This window comes from Saccopteryx bilineata, chromosome 3, assembly GCF_036850765.1.
Source record: "Saccopteryx bilineata isolate mSacBil1 chromosome 3, mSacBil1_pri_phased_curated, whole genome shotgun sequence".
NCBI lineage: Eukaryota > Metazoa > Chordata > Mammalia > Chiroptera > Emballonuridae > Saccopteryx > Saccopteryx bilineata.
The window spans coordinates 256760194-256782474 of NC_089492.1; the positions used below are offsets into that span (position 1 = coordinate 256760194).

The 22281-nt window shown below is 39.7% G+C and overlaps 1 protein-coding gene across 1 annotated transcript in view; it reads left to right on the top strand.

Moving 5' to 3' along the window:
* TESK2 (testis associated actin remodelling kinase 2) overlaps positions 1–22281 on the top strand; it is a 169497-nt gene that overhangs the window by 69124 nt on the left and 78092 nt on the right. The window contains exon 3 of the mRNA XM_066269345.1: positions 9221–9342. Coding sequence (XP_066125442.1) covers positions 9221–9342 — 122 coding nt within the window. The remainder of the gene's footprint in view (positions 1–9220; positions 9343–22281) is intronic.

Sequence of the window (22281 nt, forward strand, 5' to 3'; positions counted from 1 at the left end):
TTTGAGTGTGGGATTATGGACATGATCCCATGGTTGCTGGCTTGAGCCCCAGGTTGTTGGATTGAGCGTGGGGTCACTGGCTCAGCTGGATCGCCCCAGTCAAGGCACATAAGAGAAAGCAATCAATGAACAACTACGATGCCGCAACTATGAGTTGTTTCTTATCTCTCTCCCTTCCTGTCTGTCCCTCTTTTTCTCTTTCACTAACGCACAAAACAAAAACAACAACAAAACAAAAATAATAATTGAGCCCTGGCCGGTTGGCTCAGTGGTAGAACGTCGGCCTGGTGTGCAGGAGTCCCGGGTTCGATTCCTGGCCAGGGCACACAGGAGAAGCGCCCATCTGCTTCTCCACCCCTCCCCCTCTCCTTCCTCTCTGTCTCTCTTCCCTTCCCGCAGCGAGGCTCCATTGGAGCAAAGATGGCCTGGGCGCTGGGGATGGCTCCTTGGCCTCTGCCCCAGGTGCTGGAGTGGCTCTGGTTGAGACAGAATGACGCCCCGGAGGGGCAGAGCATCGCCCCCTGGTGGGCGGAGCCTCGCCCCTGGTGGGCGTGCCGGGTGGATCCCGGTGGGGTGCATGCGGGAGTCTGTCTGTCTGTGTCTCCCCGTTTCCAGCTTCAGAAAAATACAAAATAATAATAATAATAATAATAATAATAATGAGCTTCTTTTGGGTAAGACAACCTACTTTTTCTGATAGTTTTATTTTGCTATTACTAAGACCACATTTAGAGAGAAAAAATGTAATTACTTGTTGTAAATAAAGAATTGTGGGTTTTGAAACCTGTGAAATATGGATTGAAATTATGAAACATTTTTTCATGTAAAATAAATTGAATTCTATAAAGGATGAATTTTGTGTGTGTGTGTGTGTGTGTGTGTGTGTGTTTCTGAAGCTGGAAATGGGGAGGCAGTCAGACAGACTCCTACATGCGCCCGACTGGGATCCACCCGGCATGCCCACCAGGGGGCGATGCTCTGCCCATCTGGGGCGTTGCTCTATTGCAACCAGAGCCATTCTAGCGCCTGAGGCAGAGGCCATGGAGCCAACCTCAGCGCCCAGACCAACTTTGCTCCAATGGAGCCTTGGCTGCGGGAGGGGAAGAGAGACAGAGAGGAAGGAGAGGGGGAGGGGTGGAAAAGCAGATGGGCGCTTCTCCTGTGTGCCTGGGACTAATGCACGCCAGGCCGACGCTCTACCACTGAGCCAACCAGCCAGGGCCAAAGGATGAATGTTTTATTTATTTATTTATTTTTCTGCTTTTTAAAAAATTTTTAATTTTTATTAATTTTACTAGGGTGACATCAATAAATCAGGGTACATATGTTCAAAGAAAACATGTCCAGGTTATCTTGATCAATTATGTTGCATACCCATCACCCAAAGTCAGATTGTCTTCCGTCACCTTCTATCTAGTTTTCTTTGTGCCCCTCCCCCTCCCCTCTCCCCTCCCCCCCACCCCCCATAACCACCACACTCTTGTCAATGTCTCTTAGTCTTGTTTTTATGTCCCACCTACATATGGAATAATGCAGTTCTTGTTTTTTTCTTATTTACTTATTTCACCCCGTATAATGTTATCAAGATCCCACCATTTCGTTGTAAATGATCTGATGTCATCATTTCTTATGGCTGAGTAGTATTCCATAGTGTATATGTGCCACATCTTCTTTATCCAGTCTTCTATTGAAGGGCTTTTTGGTTGTTTCCATGTCTTGGCCACTGTGAACAATGGTGCATTGAATATGGGGCTGCATGTGTCTTTACGTATCAATGTTTCTGAGTTTTTGGGGTATATACCCAGTAGAGGGATTGCTGGGTCATAAGGCAGTTCTATTTTCAGTTTTTTGAGGAACCACCATACTTTCTTCCATAATGGTTGTACTACTTTACATTCCCACCAACAGTGAATGAGGGTTCCTTTTTCTCCATAGCCTCTCCAACATTTGCTATTACCTGTCTTGTTAATAATAGCTAATCTAACAGGTGTGAGGTGGTATCTCATTGCAGTTTTGATTTGCATTTCTCTAATAACTAATGAAGATGAGCATCTTTTCATATATCTGTTGCCCATTTGTATTTCTTCCTGGGAGAAGTGTCTGTTCATGTCCTCTTCCCATTTTTTTATTGGATTGTTTGTTTGTTTGTTGTTGAGTTTTTTGAGTTCTTTGTATATTTTGGATATTAGGCCCTTATCTGAGCTGTTGTTTGAAAATATCATTTCCCATTTAGTTGGCTGTCTTTTTATTTTGTTGTCAGTTTCTCTTGCTAGCAAAAACTTCTTAGTCTGATGTAGTCCCATTCATTTATTTTTGCCTTCACTTCCCTTGCCTGTGGAGTCAAATTCATAAAATGCTCTTTAAAACCAAGGTCCATGAGTTTAGAACTTATGTCTTCTTCTATGTACTTTATGGTTTTAGGTCTTATTTTTAGGTCTTTGATCCATTTTGAATTAATTTTAGTACAAGGGGACAAACTATAGTCAAGTTTTATTCTTTTGCATGTAGCTTTTGCATGTGGCACATATACACTATGGAATACTACTCAGCCAAGTTTCATTCTTTTGCATGGGATCATGGGATCATGAATCCCACTTGATCAGTTTTCCCAGCACCATTTGTTGAAGAGGCTTTCTTTTCTCCATTGTGTGTTGTTGGCCCCTTTATCAAAAATTATTTGACCATATATATGTGGTTTTATTTCTGGACTTTCTATTCTGTTCCATTGGTCTGAGTGTCTATTTTTCTGCCAATACCATGCTGTTTTGATTGTTGTGGCTCTATGATATAGTTTGAAGTCAGGTATTGTAATGCCCCCAGCTTCATTCTTTTTCTTTAGGATTGCTTTGGCTATTCGGGGTTTTTTATAGTTCCATATAAATCTGATGATTTTTTGTTCCATTTCTTTAAAAAATGTCATTGGAATTTTGATGGGAATTGCATTAAATTTGTATATTGCTTTGGGTAATATGGCCATCTTGATTATATTTATTCTTCCTATCCAAGAACAAGGAATATTCTTCCATCTCATTGTATCTTTTTTGATTTCCCTTAACAATGCTTTGTAGTTTTCATTATATAGGTCCTTTACATTCTTTGTTATGTTTATTCCTAGGTATTTTTTTTGTTGTTGTTGCAGTCGTGAAGGGGATTATTTTTTTGAGTTCTCAAATGTTTCATTGTTGGCATATAGAAAGGCTATGTACTTTTGTATGTTAATTTTGTATCCTGCGACCTTACTGTATTTGCTTAGTTTCTAGTTGTCTTTTTGTAGATTCTTTGGGGTTTTCGATATATAGGATCATGTCATCTGCAAAAAGTGATATCTTTACTTCTTCTTTTCCAATATGGATGCCTTTTATTTCTTTGTCTTGTCTGATTGCTCTGGCTAGAACCTCTAGCACCACATTAAATAAGAGTGGACAACCCTGTCTTGTTCCTGATTTAAGGGGGAAAGCCTTCAGTTTTGTGCCATTTAATATGATGTTAGCTGATGGTTTATCATATATGGCCTTTATCATGTTGAGATGTTTTCCTTCTATACCCATTTTGTTGAGAGTCTTAAACATAAAACTGTGTTGTATTTTATCGAATGCCTTTTCTGCATCTAGTGATAAGATCATGCGGTTTTTGTTCTCTATTTTGTTGATATGGTGTATTATGTTAACTGTTTTACGTATGTTGAACCATCCTTGAGATTCTGGGATGAATCCCACTTGATCATGATGTATTATTTTTTTAATATGTTGTTGTATTCAATTTGCTAGTATTTTGTTTAGTATTTTAGCATCTGTATTCATTAGATTTATTGGTCTGTAGTTTTCTTTTTTTGTGCTGTCCTTGCCCGGTTTCAGTATGAGGGTTATGTTGGCCTCATAAAATGTGTTTGGAAGTATTGCTTCTTCAAGTTTTTGGAAGACTTTGAGTAGAATAGGAACCAAGTCTTCTTTGAATGTTTGATAGAATTCACTAATATAACCGTCTGGGCCTGGGCTTTTATTTTTGGGGAGGTTTTTAATAGTTTTTTCTATTTCTTCCCTACTAATGTGTCTGTTTAGGCTTTCTGCTGCTTCTTGACTCAGTCTAGAAAGGTTGTATTGTTCTAGGAATTTATCCATTTCTTCTAGATTGTTGAATTTAGTGGCATAAAGTTTTTCATAGTATTCTACAATAATTCTTTGTATATCTATGATATCCGTGGTGATTTCTCCTCTTTCATTTTGGATTTTGTTTATATGAGTCCTTTCTCTTTTTTCCTTGGTAAGTCTTGCCAAGGGTTTGTCAATTTTGTTGATCTTTTCAAAGAACCAGCTCCTTGTTGTATTAATTTTTTCTATAGTTTTTCTGTTCTCTATTTCATTTATTTCTGCTCTGATTTTTATTATCTCCTTTCTTCAGCTGGTTTTGGGATGTTTTTGTTCTTCTTTTTCCAGTTCCTTAAGGTGTGAAGTTAAGTGGTTCACTTGGGCTCTCTCTTGTTTGTTCATACAGGCCTGAAGTGATATGAACTTCCCTCTTATCACTGCTTTTGATGCATCCCAGAGATTCTGATATGTTGTATTGACATTTTCATTTGTCTGTGTATATCTTTTGATCTCTGCACTTATTTCTTCTTTGACCCATTCATTTTTTAGAAGTATGTTGTTTAGTTTCCACATTTTTGTGGGTTTTTCCCCCTCTTTTTTGCAGTTGAATTCTAGTCTCAAGGCTTTATGATCAGAAAATATGCTTGGTATAACTTCGATTTTTCTGAATTTGCTGATGTTATTTTTGTGGCCCAACATATGGTCAATTCTTAAGAATGATCCATGTGCACTGGAGAAAAATGTATACTCTGTCACATTAGGATAAAATGTCCTGTAGATGTCTATCATATCCAGTTGCTCTAGTCTTTTGTTTAAGGCCAATATATCTTTAATGATTCTCTGTTTGGATGAACGATCTAGAACCGTCAGCGGTGTATTGAGGTCTCCAAGTATGATTGTATTTTTGTCTTTTATTTTAAGATCAATAAGTAGCTATCTTATATATTTTGGTGCTCCTTGGTTTGGTGCATATATATTAAGAATTGTTATGTCTTCTTGATTCAGCGTCCCCTTAATCATTATGAAATGACCATTTTTGTCTCTGAGTACTTTTGCTGTCTTGTAGTCAGCATTATCAGATATGAGTATTGCTATTCCTGCTTTTATTTGGATGTTATTTGCTTGGAATATTGTTTTCCAGCCTTTCATTTTGAATTTGTTTTTATCCTTGTTGCTTAGATATGTTTCTTGTAGGCAGCATACAGTTGGATTTTCTTTTTTAATCCATTCTGCTACTCTGTGCCTTTTTATTGGTGAGTTTAATCCGTTTACATTTAGTGTAACTAGTGACACTTGTGGGTTCCCTATTGCCATTTTATACATTGCTTTCTGTCAGTTTTGTATCTTGTTTGATTCTTCTCTTTTGTTTTTCTATCCTTTGTTTTGGTTTATTTGTATTCCATACTTCTTTCCTCTGTTGCTATCCTTTTTAAGTTATGTGCTTCTGTGGTGGTTTTTTCAAGGGTGGTTACCATTAAGTAATGAAAAGGGTTTCTAACCTGTTCATTATAATGCACTTTTTTTTGAGTACTTCTTTACTCCATCGTTCTTTGCTACTGTTAATTTCCGTCCTCTCCCCCCCTTTCATTTTTTTTTTTTGTTGTCACAGTTTAAATTTGGTTTTATTGTTTTCTTTTTTTCAAAGAAAACATTTCCAGGTTATCTTGTCATTTAGTTCTGTTGCATACCCATCACCCAAAGAGAGATCGTCCTCCGTCACCCTCTATCCAGTTTTCTTTGTACCCCTCCCCCTCCCCCTCTCCCTCCTTCTTTCCCCCCACCCCCCGTAACCACCACACTCCTGTCCATGTCTCTTAGTCTCGTTTTTATGTCCCACCAATGTATGGAATCCTGCAGTTCTTGTTTTTTTCTAATTCACTTATTTCACTCCGCATGCCGTTATAAAGATTCCACCATTCTGTTGTAAGTGATCCAATGTCATCATTTCTTCTAGCTGAATAGTATACCATGGCGTATATGTGCCCCATCCTCTTTATCCAGTCCTCTATTTTTTTTTACAGTGTTTAAAAAACTTTAAGCAAACTCTTGGCCAATACAGCAAGAATCCATAAGAGAGTAGTGTCCTTAACATGTTCACCAAGTCCAAGTTGGCCCCATCACCATGTCAAATTCCTGAAAAATGCAACCCAACCACAGTTCAGTCTGTTAGGAGCTGTCACAGGGAGCAGGAGTCCAGGAAAAGTCCACATCCAGAAAAAATCCTCATGGCACTGGAATTGTTGTCACTATTCTGTACTTTGCAGCTCATGTCCAAGTCCCAATGACTGCTGCTTCTAGCTGGTAATGATTCAGGTAGACTGGAAGGTTTTATTGTTTTCTTGGTGGAGCTTTTATTTGTGGTTTTGTTTTGTTTTGTTCTTTGTATCTGGTTGGAAAACCCCCTTTAGTAATTCCTGGAGTGGGGGTTTTCTGATGATAAATTCCCTCATCTTTTCTGTATCTGTGAATGTTTTTATTTCTCCTTCGTATTTGAAGGATAGCTTTGATGGGTATAGTATTCTTGGCTGAAAGTTCTTCTCTTTCAGGACTTTAAATATTGGGGTCCACTCTCTTCTAGCTTGTAGAGTTTCTGTTGAGAAATCTGATAATAATCTAATGGGCCTTCCTTTATATGTTGTATTCTTCTTTTCCCTGGCTGCCTTGAGAATTTTTTCTTTGTCGTTGGTTTGTGCCAATTTCATTATGATGTGTCTTGGAGTAGGTTTGTTGGGGTTAAGAAAACTCGGAGTTCTGTTTGCTTCTTGAATTGGAGGCTTTAGTTCTTTCCACAGTCTTGGAAAGTTCTCATCTATTATTTGTTTGAATATATTCTCCATTCCATTTTCTCTCTCTTCTCCCTCTGATATACCTATTTTTCTCATGTTATTCTTTTTGATGGAGTCAGACAATTCCTGTAGGGCTTTCTCATTTTTTAAAATTTTTGAGTCTCTTTCTTCTTCTCTCTGTTGTGCCTCAAGTTTCTTGTCTTCTATTTCACTAATCCTACCTTCTATCTGGCCTGTTCTATTAGCTAAGCTTATTACCTCGTTTTTCAGCTTGTGAATTGAGTTTTTTTATCTCTGTTTGATTTGTTTTAATAGTTTCAATTTCCTTGGTAATATATTCTTTGTGTTCATTGAGTTGTTTTCTGAGCTCCCTAAATGACTTTCTGTGTTTTCTTGTATATCTCTGAGTATTTTTAGGATTTCTATTTTAAATTCTCTGTCATTTAGCTTCAAGGTTTCTAATATATTAAATTTTTTCTCCATAGATTTTTCCTCATCTATCTGTGCTACCTCTCTGTCTTTTGTATCCATGATATTCGATTTCCTTTTCCTTAATGGCATCTGAGGGTGGTTTTGTTGATAGTACTTTGCGTTTAGTGTGGAACTGCTGGAGGCTCCAAGGATAGATTTTTCTGTCTCTGGTTGAAGATCTTGTTGAATTTTTGGGGAGATTTATCGGTATCGCTCCTTATGGCACCATTTCTCTGCCATCACTCGGGTGAATGTTTTAAAAGTAAACTTTCCTCTGTGTTTGTGGGTAGTAGTTATATTGTATGGTCATGTTTTTTTGTATTTGACTTGAGTGTGAATAAGTGATTTATAAAGTACCTTGGGATGGGGTACTATAATATTAGCTTTGAAAGGTTCACCAACTTCTTTCTATATTTAACACAAAATGCTTTTTTTCCTTATAGATAGGTATTTTTTTTTAATAGTGCTTGGGAGAGATTTTTAGTATGAGTCTTTAGTGTCCTGTAGAGATAGTTTTATTGTTCATTGTTATTTAAGGTTTGTGCATATATCTTCTCTGTGGACACTTAAAATTCCACAAAAGGGACTTTTTCCTATTACTGTTTTAAAATTCTACAATGTTGGCCATGAGGAACCAGCCTAATAAATTTCTCTCATTTTCTGTAAGGTTTTAAACAAAAAGAGAGAAAGAAAGGAAGGAAAGAAAGAAAGAAAAGAGGGAAGGAAGGGAGGGGGGAAGAGGAAGGGAGGGAAGGAAGGAAAGGAAGGGAGGGAGGGAGGGAGGGAAGAAGCAAAAGAGGGAGGAAGAGAAAGAGGGAGGGAAAGAAGGAAGGAAATGGTTTTGTTGGTTCAGTGGTAGAGCGTCAGCCTGGCATGTGGAAGTCCCGGTCAGGGCACACAGGAGAAGGAACCATCTGCTTCTCCACCCCTCCTCCTCTCCCTTCTCTCTCTCACTTTCTCTTCCTCTCCTATAGCCATGGCTCAATTGGTTCGAGTGCATCAGTGTGGGTGCTGAGGATAGATCCGAGGAACCTCTGCCTCAGGCACTAAAAATAGCTCCATTGGGAGCATGGCTCCAGATGGGCAGAGCATCAGTGTCAGACGAGGGTTGCTGAGTGAATCCTGGTTGGAGTGCATGCAGGAATCTGTCTCTCTGTCCTATCACTTGGAAAAGAAGAGGAAAATAAAAAGACAGGCTTTTTTGAGGTGTTATTAACAGTGTTTTTCTGGCCAGCTTAATGAAACAACTTTGGTCTTGGATGGAATAAATTTATCTTTGTGTGTGTATGTGTGTGTGTGAGACAGAGAGAGTGATCGAGAAAGAGAGAGGGAGACAGAAACAAACAGAAGGAAAAAGCAGACTGGAAAGGAGAGAGATGAGTAGCATCAACTCATAGTTGTGTCACCTTCAGGCACTGGCCAGATAGCTCAGTTGGTTGGAGCATCAACCTGATATGCATAGTTGTGGCACCTTAATTTTTCATTGATTGCTTTCTCATATGTGCCTTGACTGAGGGACTCCAGCTGAGCCAGTGACCTCTTGCTCAAGCAGGCAACTCTGCGCTTAAGCTGGCAAGCCCACACTCAGGCCGGATAAGCACGTGCTCAAGCCAGTGACCTTGGGGTTTCAAACCTGGGTTCTCAGCATTCCAGGCGAACGCTCTACCCACTGTGCAGCCGCCTGGTCTGGCTAAATTCATCTTTATTAATGGAAGTGACACTCTAATATAATCACAGAGTTTACAGGAAAACATCCCCCACCATATCTATTTTATTGAAACTGGCACTAAAATACCTTGGCATGTTCTGCATGTGGAGAATTGACCTCGTATATGCCTGCTGCTCTTGAGACTTTTCTTGTTCTATTTTATTTCCTAGGTGCGCCACCGAGCTTCTGGTCAGGTGATGGCTCTTAAGATGAACACATTGAGCAGTAACCGGGCAAATATGCTCAAGGAGGTGCAGCTTATGAATAGACTCTCCCATCCCAACATCCTTAGGTAATGGCTTTTCTTTCCTAATGGGGGTCAGTGAGAGATTTGAAACATTATTGGAAACTTATTAGAATAGCATTAACAGCTAAAAAGAGGGATTCAGGATTCCCTGCTGAGTCTGTCCTGTGGGGGTTTAGCTGTACTATAGGCCTTTTTCTACCTATTGAGACTTAATTTCTGGTAATTAACTTCATTTAGTAAAGCAGCTTTCTTCTGTCTCTCAAATTTATTTACTCTTAGTAGCAGCTCATTATAACAGTTGTTTCCTACTGCTGAATTAGTAATTTATGAAAGAGAAAAGATTTTAGTCTTTATATGGTTATTTAATCTTCTTAATTGCTTTATGAGGAGTTGTAATTAAATCAGTGAAGGAAAATAAAAATTAACATATGCTCCATGCTGTCTACCCTTAACTTTTAGCTCTCACTTGAAATAACATAGTTTACCTTTTTAAAGGAGAATTATTTTTTTTATTGTTTTTTCATTGATTTGAGAGAGAAAGGGAGAGAAGGGGGAAAGGAGAGAGAGAGAGAGAGAGAAAGAGAGACAGAGAGAAGCATTAACTTGTTTCACTTAGTTGTTCCATTTAGTTGTATACTCATTGATTGCTTCTTGTACGTGCCCTGACTGGGGTCGAACCCATGACCTGTGGCACACTGGGTCATGCTTCATCCACTGAGCCACTGGCCAGGTCAGGGAGAATTATTTTTATATATAATAAGTTTATGTAATCATCACTTTCTAGTAATCAGTAGCTGTATCTTCCTTATCGTAATGATCTTGATTTTTTTTTTTTTTTTTTTTTTTTAGCGAGGTACGTATGTTTCCCAGTGAAACTATGGGGGCGTTGTAGAGACTTTCCTTTATGCTCCCAGGTTCTTTTGGCTGGTATAATAATTAAATCTACATATGAGACAGATTAACAAGAGGAAATAATTAAATTTAATTACATATGTGTGCATGGGAACTCCACATACATGAGACAAAGACCCCCACATACACGAGAGGTTCAGAGACAGACAAGAAAATGACATAAACAGGTGTCTGAGGGTTATGACAGTCTCGACATATGATATTTCGAGTGTATGGTGCTCACTCCCATAAAAACTTTAAACAATTGAGACATGAGTGTTTCGGCTTACTCATTTTTTTGTCATTTCTTCTGTTACTACAGTACAGTACAGTGCACAGTACAGTATATTTATGTTCTTTTCCTTTTTCTGTGGCTTAGTTGTGTTTTTATGTTGTAGATTATGATTTTACAACTATTAGGTAAGTGACTTCGGCTAGGGTATGTTTTGACTTACACCAAAATTCGGGTTACGTCACTGTTGTAGGAATGGAACTGTATTGTAACCCGAGGTCCCCCTGTATATGACATTTTGATTTAAGGATAAGGCAAGGCACCTTGGGGCTTCAGAAGGTCACTGCAGGAACATAAGAAGAACAGATGTTCAGTAATTAGTAGTTTGCCCTGCCATATAGATAGATCAAAAAAAATTATCTCTGATAATCTCTTTTTTTTGTTTGTTTTTTGTTTTTTTGGGTTTTTTTTGAGACAGAGAGAGTCAGAGAGAGGGATAGACAGACAGAAACGGAGAGATGAGAAGCATCAATTATTAGTTTTTCGTTGCACGTTGTGACTTCTTAGTTGTTCATTGATTGCTTTCTCATATGTGCCTTGACTGCAGGCCTTCAGCAGACTGAGTAACCCCTTGCTGGAGCCAGGGGCCCTGGGTCCAAGCTGGTAAGCTTTTTTTTGCTCAAGCCAGATGAGCCCGCACTCAAGCTGGCGACCTTGGGGTCTTGAACCTGGGTCCTTCCACATCCCAGTCCAACGCTCTATCCACTGTGCCACCGCCTGGTCAGGATCTCTCTCTTTTTTTTTTAACAATGTAAGGGGGTCTTTTTTTTTTTTTTAAAGACTTTATTCATTTTTTTAGAGAGGAGAGAGAGAGAGAGAGAGAGAGAGAGAGAGAAGGGAGGAGCAGGAAGCCCCAACTCCCATATGTGCCCTGACCAGGCAAGCCCAGGGTTTCAAACCGGAGACCTCAGCATTCCAGGTCGATGCCTTATCCACTGCGCCACCACAGGTTAGGCCTCTGATAATCTCTTATTATGGGCAAGGCCCCTAATTCAAATTATTCTAGGTAGTTTAAGGGGGGGGAGTAGTAGGGCAGAAGTTTGTCTTGAGTGTACAGGGTCTAGGTTGCCTTTAGCTCAAAATAATTTGCATACCACAGAGGCATTTCTTGAGGTGACTTGTTCTGAACCCCTGCAAAACCAAATAAGACAATTTAAGTCAATACATATTTAAGTATAGTTTATGTGTAAGACTCTAAAAGTTAAAAGTGCTATTTACTTAGTGTCACTTATTGCTAATATTTATTTTGGACCACAGAGAAATCAGATAGCTTGAGTATGTATGATTTACATATTTGATCAGTGGTAATAAATTATGAATTAGATTATACTGCTTACTTGAAACTTTCTTTCTTTATATAGCATTATTGGCTTCCTAGTCCATACAAAAATGTTCAGCCAGTATTTTTATTCTGATTACTTTCTTCCCAATCCAAAAATCAGATCACCATGTTTTTGAGCATCTAGTATATGCCTGATGATATGTCAACATCAGAAAGGTATAAAAGTGATATATAAAGGCAATGTCTCATGACAAGGAATTTGCACCCTAATTGGAGACCTAAGACTCATATACATGAAAAGAGAATTAATAAAATCAGCGAGGACCCCACCACTTGGGTAACTCTAAGTGCTATAGAATTGCATAGGAGTGAGAGATCATAATAGCTTGGTAGAATCAGGAAAGCTTTCTTGGAAGAGGTTGACTCGACTGGAACTTGAATTTTAATAAGATTTTAGAAGGTAGGGAAGGAACTCAGAAAGGAGCAAAATAGTAATAAAGCACAGAGGTAAAAGTACAAAGCTTTTTGAGGAATCAGTTAATTAAAAATCCACTGGCTAATAATAACAATAATGCAAAACTATCACTTATTGAAGGCTTGTTGTGTGTGGATGTTTTACCTATTTAAAGATTTTTTTTTTGTCTGACCTGTGGTGGCACAGTGGATAAAGCGTCGACCTGGAAATGCTGAGGTCGCCGGTTTGAAACCCTGGGCTTGCCTGGTCAAGGCACATATGGGAGTTGATGCTTCCAGCTCCTCCCCCTCTTCTCTCTGTCTCTCCTCTTTCTCTCTCTGTCTCTCCCTCTCCTCTCTAAAAAAAAAAAAAAAAAAATGAATAAAAAAAATAAAAAAAAAAGATTTTTTTTATATAAATAAATTTTTATTTTAATGGGGTGACATCAATAAATCAGGGTACATATATTCAAAGAAAACATTTCCAGGTTATCTTGTCATTTAGTTCTGTTGCATACCCATCACTCAAAGAGAGATCGTCCTCCGTCATCCTCTATCTAGTTTTCTTTGTACCCCTCCCCCTGCCCCTCTCCCTCATTCCCTCCCCCCACCCCCCGTAACCACCACACTCTTGTCCATGTCTCTTAGTCTCGCTTTTATGTCCCACCAATGTATGGAATCCTGCAGTTCTTGTTTTTTTCTGATTTACTTACTTCACTTTGCATAATGTTATCAAGATTCCACCATTCTGCTGTAAGTGATCCGATGTCATCATTTCTTCTAGCTGAATAGTATACCATGGTGTATGTGTGCCCCATCTTCTTTATCCAGTCTTCTATTTTTTTTACAGTGATTAAAAGCCTTTAAGCAAACTCTTGGCCAATACAGCAAGAATCCATAAGAGAGTAGTGTCCTTAACATGTTCACCAAGTCCAAGTTGACCCATCACCATGCCAAATCCCTGAAAAATGCAACCCAACCACAATTCAGTCTGTTAGGAGCTGTCACAGGGAGCAGGAGTCCAGGAAAAGTCCACATCCAGGAAAAGTCCGCATGGCATTGGAATTGTTGTCACCATTCTATACTTTGCAGCTCATGTCCAAGTCCCAATGACTGCTGCTTCTAGCTGGTAATGATTCAGGTAGACTGGAAAAGCCATTTGCAGCATGCGTGGATATGGAGTTTCTGTTCTTCTCTGCCTGGAGAGATGAGAGCAGGTTGCTTTTCCCTGGAGCTCTGCAACTGTGTCATGGTAAAGAGAACCTTGGGATACACTAAGCTGGGTGGCAAAGGTAGATTCATAATAGAAGTTGGCAAAAGGGAGAAAGAGAGCTCTAAATTTAGGAGTAGGTCCCAGCCTGATATATGAGTGGGGCATTGAGGTAGGAGGGATAAAGGAAACACTATATATTAAGCAAAGCAGCAGAAAATAGGACTATCAACACCCACAACAGAGATATTTGAGGGAAGAATAAAAAACCTGACTATTCAGGCAAAACATAGTTAAGTGGCCCTTGTGCAAATGAGATCAGTTTACCTGCTTCTTGGAAGAAATACGCTAGGCTCATCCACAGTGTCGTAGATGGGGCCGATGGCCCTGGGCAACTTCAGCCTTCAGTGGCAAACCCCAGCTTTCTGGGCAAGGTTAGGTCATAGGTGGCTGGAGCAGGGCTGGAAGAGACTGAACCCTCCCTTAGAGGAGCGAGGGGGAAGCCTACCTTCCAGTGTCCCTGTTTCCTCACAGCAGAGTCATGTCAGTCTGGCAGGCTTTAGCTCAATGACCTTCCTTTCCACTATTGAAGCAGGACCCAGATGGCATCCTATGAGACCCCTTTGGGGCGTTGGAGCCTTTAAGGGCGTATCCTAAAAGCTGGTAGTTCCCCTGATCTCTATTGGGCTTTTTCTGCCTCTAGGTATCTTAAAAGCCATGCTCAGAAGATCTCGCTGGGGGGTTTGAGGATCCCCATCCGCCTATATAAATCTTTTCCATATATCTGGAGCTATTTGGAAAAAGACAAAACAGTGTTATTAGCTGGATCAAGTAAAGAAGGTAGTAGTTTGTAGGCGAAAAAGATTTGGTGTCTCCTGTTCATCAGCATTCAAAAGAAATGTAAAAATAAATTTTTTTTAAGTAAAAAGCATGATATGGTAGACCCGTAGGAATTCCAGGATATGACTACTCCCTTTAAAAATTTTTTTTTAAATTGACCTTAAAATGTTTGCTGAGTACACTTTAATAATACCTTAACTTTAAAGATTGTAAGCATGACAAAATACAGTAAATGCTTTTGCTCCATATGCAGGAGCATTTTCAGTTTAGCCAGTTTAGGAAATCCAATAATAGAACAATGCATACAGACAATGAGCTATAACATGCTTAGCAGCCTCTCCTGTTCTGACAGAGGTTACTATAGATCCGGAATATGTATCCACTGTAATGTGGACATACAACTGTTTGCCAAATGAAGGTATATGAGTAACATCCATCTGCCAAAGTTGTCCTGGTAGGGGTCCTTGAGGGTTAACTCCAAATGAAGGGGCAATATAGGACCCCTTGGACAGGATTTCCCAGTCTGCCGTGCTGCTTCCCAAGAAAGTTGAAACTGTTTACACTGGGCTGCAGCGTTCTGGTGATGAATAGTATGAGACTGACTTGCTCGGTCTGTCATTACCTATTTAAAGATTTAATCTTCACAAGTATTCTCCATGGAAGGAACTGAGACCAAGAGATTATGTGTTGGCTAAGGGTTTTGACTCTGAGGCCTGAATTCTTTTACCATGCTTCTCCTAGGTCTAGGAGAACTGAGGATTTGATAGGGTAGAATTGGTAGATAAAGGTGGAAAGGATGAATTGGACCAAATTATTCAGAAATACTCTGCATAAAGCCAAGATTATATTTAATGCTCTATGTATTGGAGTCTGAGCAAGGACTACCATAGTAGAAGGTAACTTATGGCAAACTCAAAATGGCTGTTTGGTGTTGGGGAGACTGGTGGCTAAGAGATTAGTTAGGGGGCCTCTACAATGTTTGAGAGTGATTTGGAGGAGTCTTGATTTGATAATCTTAGGAATTTTTAAGATGATCATATTTTCATCTTTAAAAATAATATTTTTATGGTTTTTATTACTATTGTAAAAGTGATATATCATACTATAGAACATTTAGGAAATAGAGTTAGCAAAAAACAAGAAAAAAATTGCCCTTAAGCTCAGCACCTAGGAATCAAACTAATATTACCATTTTGTGTATTTCCTGCCAGTATTTATTTTTTATTTCATCACTTCTTTTCTTACTGTCTTTTTGTGTGTGTGTGTGTGACAGTGACAGAGAGAGACAGACAGGAAGGGAGAGAGATGAGAAGCTCAAGCCAGCAACCTGGGGCTCAAGCTGGTGAGCCTTGCTCACACCTGATGAGCCTGCGCTCAAGCTGGCAACCTTGGGATTACCACCGCCTGATTAGGCCTCTTCTTACTGTCTTGACTGTGAACTTGACTTGGGAATGTATGAGAAGACTGACTTTAAATAAATTTTATTCCATCACAGCAAAATTAAAAAATAATTATTATAATAGAAGTAGTATAGTATAATGATTAGAAATGAAGGCTTTAGATTCTAAATTAAGTTGCCTGGAGTTTTGGAAAATTATTTAACCTCCCTTTTCTTAGTTTTCATATCTATAGAATGGGGGTAATAACAATGAATACCTCATAGAATTGTTATTGAGCATTAATTAAATGAGTACATTTAAAGCACATAGAATAGTACCTGGCTTGTTTTAAGTACCCATTAAATAAATATTAGCTATTATTATCATCTTTTCTTTTCCTGTGGCTAGTTCTTTATTTTTTTAAACTTTTTTAGATTTTTTTATTCACTTTTTAGAGAGAGGAAACAGAAAGAGAGAGACAGAGAGAGAGAAGGGGGGAGGAGCAGAAAGCATCAACTCCCATATGTGCCTTGACCAGGTGAGCCTGGAGTTTTGAACCAGCGACCTCAGCATTCCAGGTCAACGCTTTTACCCACTGCACCACCACAGGTCAGGCGTGGCTAGTTCTTTAAATGGCCCATTGAAACCTGTCTATTTTTTAAATTAATTTTAATGGGGTGACATTGATTAATTAGGGTACATAGATTCAGAGAAAACATCTCCAGGTTATTTTGACATTTGATTATGTTGCCTACCCATCACCCAAAGTCAAATTGTCTTCTATCACCTTCTATTTGGTTATTTTGTGCCCCTCCCCTCCCTCTACCCCTTTCCTCACTTCCCTTCCCCTCCCTCTGGTAACCACCACACTCCTGTCCATCTCTCTGAGTCTCATTTTTGTGTCCCACCTATGTATGGAATCATATAGTTCTTAGTTTTTTCTGATTTACTTATTTCACTCAGTATAATGTTATCGAGGTCCATCCATGTTGTTGTAAATGATCCGATGTCATCATTTCTTATGGCTGAGTAGTATTCCATAGTATATATGTACCACATCTTCTTTATCCAATTATCTATTGAAGGGCTTTTTGGTTGTTTCCATGTGTTGCCCACTGTGAACAATGCTGCAATGAACATGGGGTTGCATGTCTTTACGTACCAATGTTTTTGAGTTTGGGGGGTATATACCTAGTAAAGGGATTGCTGGGTTATATGGTAGTTCTATTCTTAATTTTTTGAGGAACCACCATACTTTCTTCCATAATGGTTGTACTACTTTACATTCCCACCAAAGTGAATGAGGGTTCCTTTTTCTCTACAGCCTCTCCAACATTTGCTTGTTGATAATAGCTAATCTAACAGGTGTGAGGTGGTATCTCATTGTAATTTTGATTTGCATTTCTCTAATAGCTAATGAAGATAAGCATATTTTCATATATCTGTTGGCCATTTGTATTTCTTCCTGGGAGATGTGTCTGAAACCTGTCTATCTTTTATCATGCATTCACTCATCAAATGTTTGTTATGTGTCTGCTATGGTTCTTAATATATTTATGCTAGAGTAATGCTGGTGAATAGAACTTTCTGTATTGCCTGACCAGGTGGTAGTGCAGTGGATGGACTGTCAGACTGGGACATGGAGGACCCAGGCTTGAAACCCCGAGGTCGCTGGCTTGAATGTGGGCTTACCAGCTTGAGCAGAGGATCATGGACATGACCCCATAGTCTCTGGCTTGAGACCAGTGGTCGCTGGCTTGAAGCCCAAGGTTGATGGTTTGAACTCAAGGTTGCTGGCTTGAGCAAGGGATCACTTGCTCTTTTGTAGCCCCCTGGTTAAGGCACATATGAGAAAGCAATCAATGAACAACTAAGATGCCGCAATGAAGAATTGATGCTTCTCATCTCTCTCCCTTCCTGTCTGTCTGTCCCTGCTGTCCCTCTCTCTGACTCTCTCTGTCTGTCCAAAAAAAAAACCAACTTTCCGCAGTGATGGGAATATTTCTTTTATTATTTATTGGTTGATTTTAGAGAGACAGTGAGAGGAAGGGAGAGAGGGAAGCATTTATTTGTTCTTTCACTTAGTTGTATATCTGTTAGTTGCTTTCTTAATGTATCCTGACTAGGGATTGAACCTGCAACCTTAGTGTTTAGGATAACAGTCTAATTGACTAAACTAACTGTCCAGGGCTGTGATAGAAATATTTTTTTTTATCATGCTCTCTAATAGCCACATATGGCTAATGAGAATTGAAATATAGCTGGAATGAACAAGGCACTAAATTTTTTATTTGATTTGATTTAAATCACCACATGAATCTTGTGGCTCCTGTATATCAGTGGTCCCCAACCCCCCAGCCACGGACCGGTACTGGTCTGTGGGCCATTTGGTTCCGGTCTGCAGAGAAAGAATAAATAACTTACATTATTTCCGTTTTATTTATATTTAAGTCTGAACAATGTTTTATTTTTAAAATATGACCAGATTTCCTTTGTTACATCCATCTAAGACTCACTCTTGATGCTTGTCTCGGTCACATGATACATTTATCCGTCCCACCCTAAAGGCCTGTCCATGAAAATATTTTCTGACATTAAACTGGTCCATGACCCAAAAAAGGTTGGGAACCACTGCTGTATATGACAATATTGGGTTAGAGTCTACCTACATCTTTGCTCTTGTTTTGCTAAATATATGTATTCCAGCCTAGAAACATGGTGTGATGAGGCCAATGATACCATTACTGTTCTGGTATCTCCTTGATCTACTTTCTTAGCCAATTTTTTTGGTCCCATTGCTCAAGAATGATACACCCTCCCTTTTAACTTACAAGAGTTAATATTCTTGTACTCAGCTAAGTTCTCTAATATATAAAAACTAGTGTTAACTCTACCTTGATATTCACAATAAGCCAGCAAATGAGATAATGTATGTAAAGCCTATAGATCTTTTATAATTCATAGTGAGTATGTTCATAATACATGAAAATTATTTTAATTGTTAACCATATTGGTTTTGTACTCTAATGGTGACTACTTTTGTGTGTATGTGTATGTGTGACAGGGAGAGGGACAGATAGGGACAGACAGGAAGAAAAAGAGATGAGAAGCATCAGTTCTTCATTGTGGCAATTTAGTTGTTCTTTTATTGCTTTTTTATATGTGCTTTGACCGTGGGGCTACAGCAGAGAAAATGACCCCTTGCTCAAGCCAGCGACCTTGGACTCAAGCCAGCGATCTTGAGCTTCAAGCCAGCAACCTTTGGTCTCAAGCCAGAGACCATGGGTCATGTCTATGATCCCACACTTAAGCCAATGACCCTGCACTCAAGCTGGTGAGCCTGCCCTCAAGCCCGATGAGCTCGCGCTTATGCTTGCGACCTTAGGGTTTTGAACCTGGGTCCTCTGAACCCCAGTTCGACACTCTTTCCACTTTCCCACCACCTGGTCAGGCTAATGGTGACTTCTTTTGTTCTGCATAAGCCACCTGTCTCACATATACTGTGGTTAAAAGGCTGGGAATAGATTACTCTTAAAAAGAAGCCTCTATGGCCCTGGCCGGTTGGCTCAGTGGTAGAGCGTTGGCCTGGTGTGCAGAAGTCCCGGGTTCGATTCCTGGCCAGGGCACACAGGAGAAGCGCCCATCTGCTTCTCCACCCCTCCCCCTCTCCTTCCTCTCTGTCTCTCTCTTCCCCTCCCGCAGCGAGGCTCCATTGGAGCAAAGATGGCCCGGGCGCTGGGGATGGCTCCTTGGCCTCTGCCCCAGGCGCTAGAGTGGCTCTGGTCGCAACAGAGCGACGCCCCGGAGGGGCAGAGCATCGCCCCCTGGTGGGCAGAGCATCGCCCCCTGGTGGGCGTGCCGGGTGGATCCTGGTCGGGCGCATGCGGAGTCTGTCTGTCTCTCCCCGTTTCCAGCTTCAGAAAAATACAAAAAAAAAAAAGAAGCTTCTAGTTGTTTATATCTTCTATGTTCTTATGTCTTCATTTTAATTGTGTATTTTGAACATAGTGAAAGGAAATTATCCTACAAATGGCCTAAAGCAAGCAGCATCCTTTTTGCTCTTGGCTTTTCTTAGTCAGAGGAGTACTAGAACATAGGAATATATATTATACTTCCCTAGGATGTCATAAATATTAATCTAAGCATGACTATGTTCCAGTCTCAAAATTCTTGGAAGTTATTTTCTAAATGCTTTTCTAGTTGTCTTAGAAATTTACTAATACTTTGTATTTTTTACAATTAAACATTTTTTTTAAAGATTTTATTTATCCATTTTTATTGGAGGGGGGAGGAGATAGAGAGAACAGGGGGAGGAGCAGGAAGCATCAACTCCAATATGTGCCTTGACCAGGCAAGCCCAGGGTTTTGAACCGGCAACCTCAGCATTCCAGGTCAATGCTTTATCCACTGCGTCACCACAGATCAGGCCACAATTAAACATTTTTGTGACTATTTGTTAACATGGCTCATAGTCTGTTTTCAAGCTGTAAATACTATAAGTTCTTTTTATAGGTGCAGAAACTGAGAAGTATGAACTAAAGTTTTCCCTCAAATTGAGATGATTAGATTTAAATGAGGAAGAATCTGTCTCTTGGAACCCTAGGATTTTTGCAGCTGTGCCCCCTCAGGGCCAACCCCAGGATGAGCAGCTGAGGCTTGCAGCTCTCTTTTTCTAGCTTGAGTATCTCTACTTTCATCTGTTTTATATTGAACTTCTATATAGAAGTTTTTTTTTACAGAGACAGAGAGTTGGGTAGATAGGGACAGACAGACAGGAATGGAGCGAGAGATGAGAAACATCAATCATCAGTTTTTCGTAGCAACACCTTAGTTCAGGGGTCCCCAAACTACGGCCCGCAGGCCGCATGCAGCCCCCTGAGGCCATTTATCCGGCCCCCGCTGCACTTCCAGAAGGGGCACCTCTTTCATTGGTGGTCAGTGAGAGGAGCATAGTTCCCGTTGAAATACCGGTCAGTTTGTTGATTTAAATTTACTTGCTCTTTATTTTAAATATTTTATTTGTTCCCGTTTTTTTACTTTAAAATAAGATATGTGCAGTGTGCATAGGGATTTGTTCATAGCTTTTTTTATAGTCCGGCCCTCCAACAGTCTGAGGGACAGTGAACTGGCCCCCTGTGTTAAAAGTTTGGGGACCTCTGCCTTAGTTATTCACTGATTGCTTTCTCATATGTGCCTTGACCGTGGGCCTTCAGCAGACCGAGTAACCCCTTGCTTGAGCCAGCAACCTTGTTTCAAGCTGGTGAGCTTTTGCTCAAACCAGATGAACCCACGCTCAAGCTGGTGACCTTGGGGTCTCGAACCTGGGTCCTCCGCATCCCAGTCCAACACTCTATCTACTGCACCACCGTCTGGTCAGGCTATATAACAGTTTTGAAGAAAGGATTCCCCTGCTTAAAAGCAAAGAAAGATAGAAAATCACTGAATTAGTGATTTGGAAAATCCCACTTGGAGACAAAGGCTATCTGCATAAACTGCTCGCTGTTGGGTATCTAATCCTCTGCACACACTTCGGTCCTCTGCTGGCACAGCCGTTTTGTGCCCAGCAGGAGGGAGTGAGTTGAACTTTCACATTTTTATTTCTCTCTTTTTCTTGACCCCAACCTCTCTACTTCCTCTTTTCCTTTTATCTTTCTCCCTCCTAAGATTTCTAGTTGGAAGAAAAAGAATGAGCTTGGTAAGTCATAGAAGCAGTAGGTTTATATATTTTATTTGTGTATCTATATATGTATTTCAGTACATGGATACAGTTAAGATTGGTGTTGATTTATCATCAGTTGGCCAAAGTTATCAGTAAAAAAAAGGAACAATAAAGTACTTTGTTGAGTGTAGGGACTGATTATTTGGTCCTCTTGTGAATAAGGTTGTTTATGCCAGGAAGTCTTGTGCTCAAGATCTGTAACCTAACTCCATGCCCTGCTCACTTCCACTCCCCAATGGCCATTCTGAGGATTTGTACTAAGATTTGTTCTCATACCTCTTTGTTATTCTTCATGCCATGAGAAATTTAATATTTCTTTTACTCCTCATTCACATTCTCATGCTTACTTTTTTAAGGCCACAGTCTGAATTTATTTTTTTTATCTACTAATTTTTGTTCAGAATTTTTATCTCAAAGTTCATTTATAACACTATGATTGTCATTTTTTTTTGTTTTTGTTTTTTTAAAGATTTTATTTATTCACTTTAGAGCAGAAAGTGAGGCAGGGGAAGAGCAAGAAGTATCAGTTCCCATATGTGCCTTGACCAGGCAAGCCCAGGGTTTCAAACCGGCAACCTCAGCATTCCAGGTCGATGCTTTATCCATTGCACCACCACAGGCCAGGCTGATTGTCATTTTGTTAAAATAGAGAATATGCTTTCAATTCTCCAAATATTTATTTGGAGCTACTCATACTCAGTCCAGTCCCGTGCCAGTAATGTCATGATGAAAACAAGCGAAGTAGCGGGCTGTTGTCTCCTTAGGAAGCAAACTGTACATATAGGAAACAGACTAGTATCAGCTAATTCTATGAAGATATAGCACTGTATTTTCCTAATCTCAGTTATTAAGATTGCTATCTTTCAGTTACTCATTTTGAAAATCCCTCAACCATATTTAGTTATTTCTTTTATATCT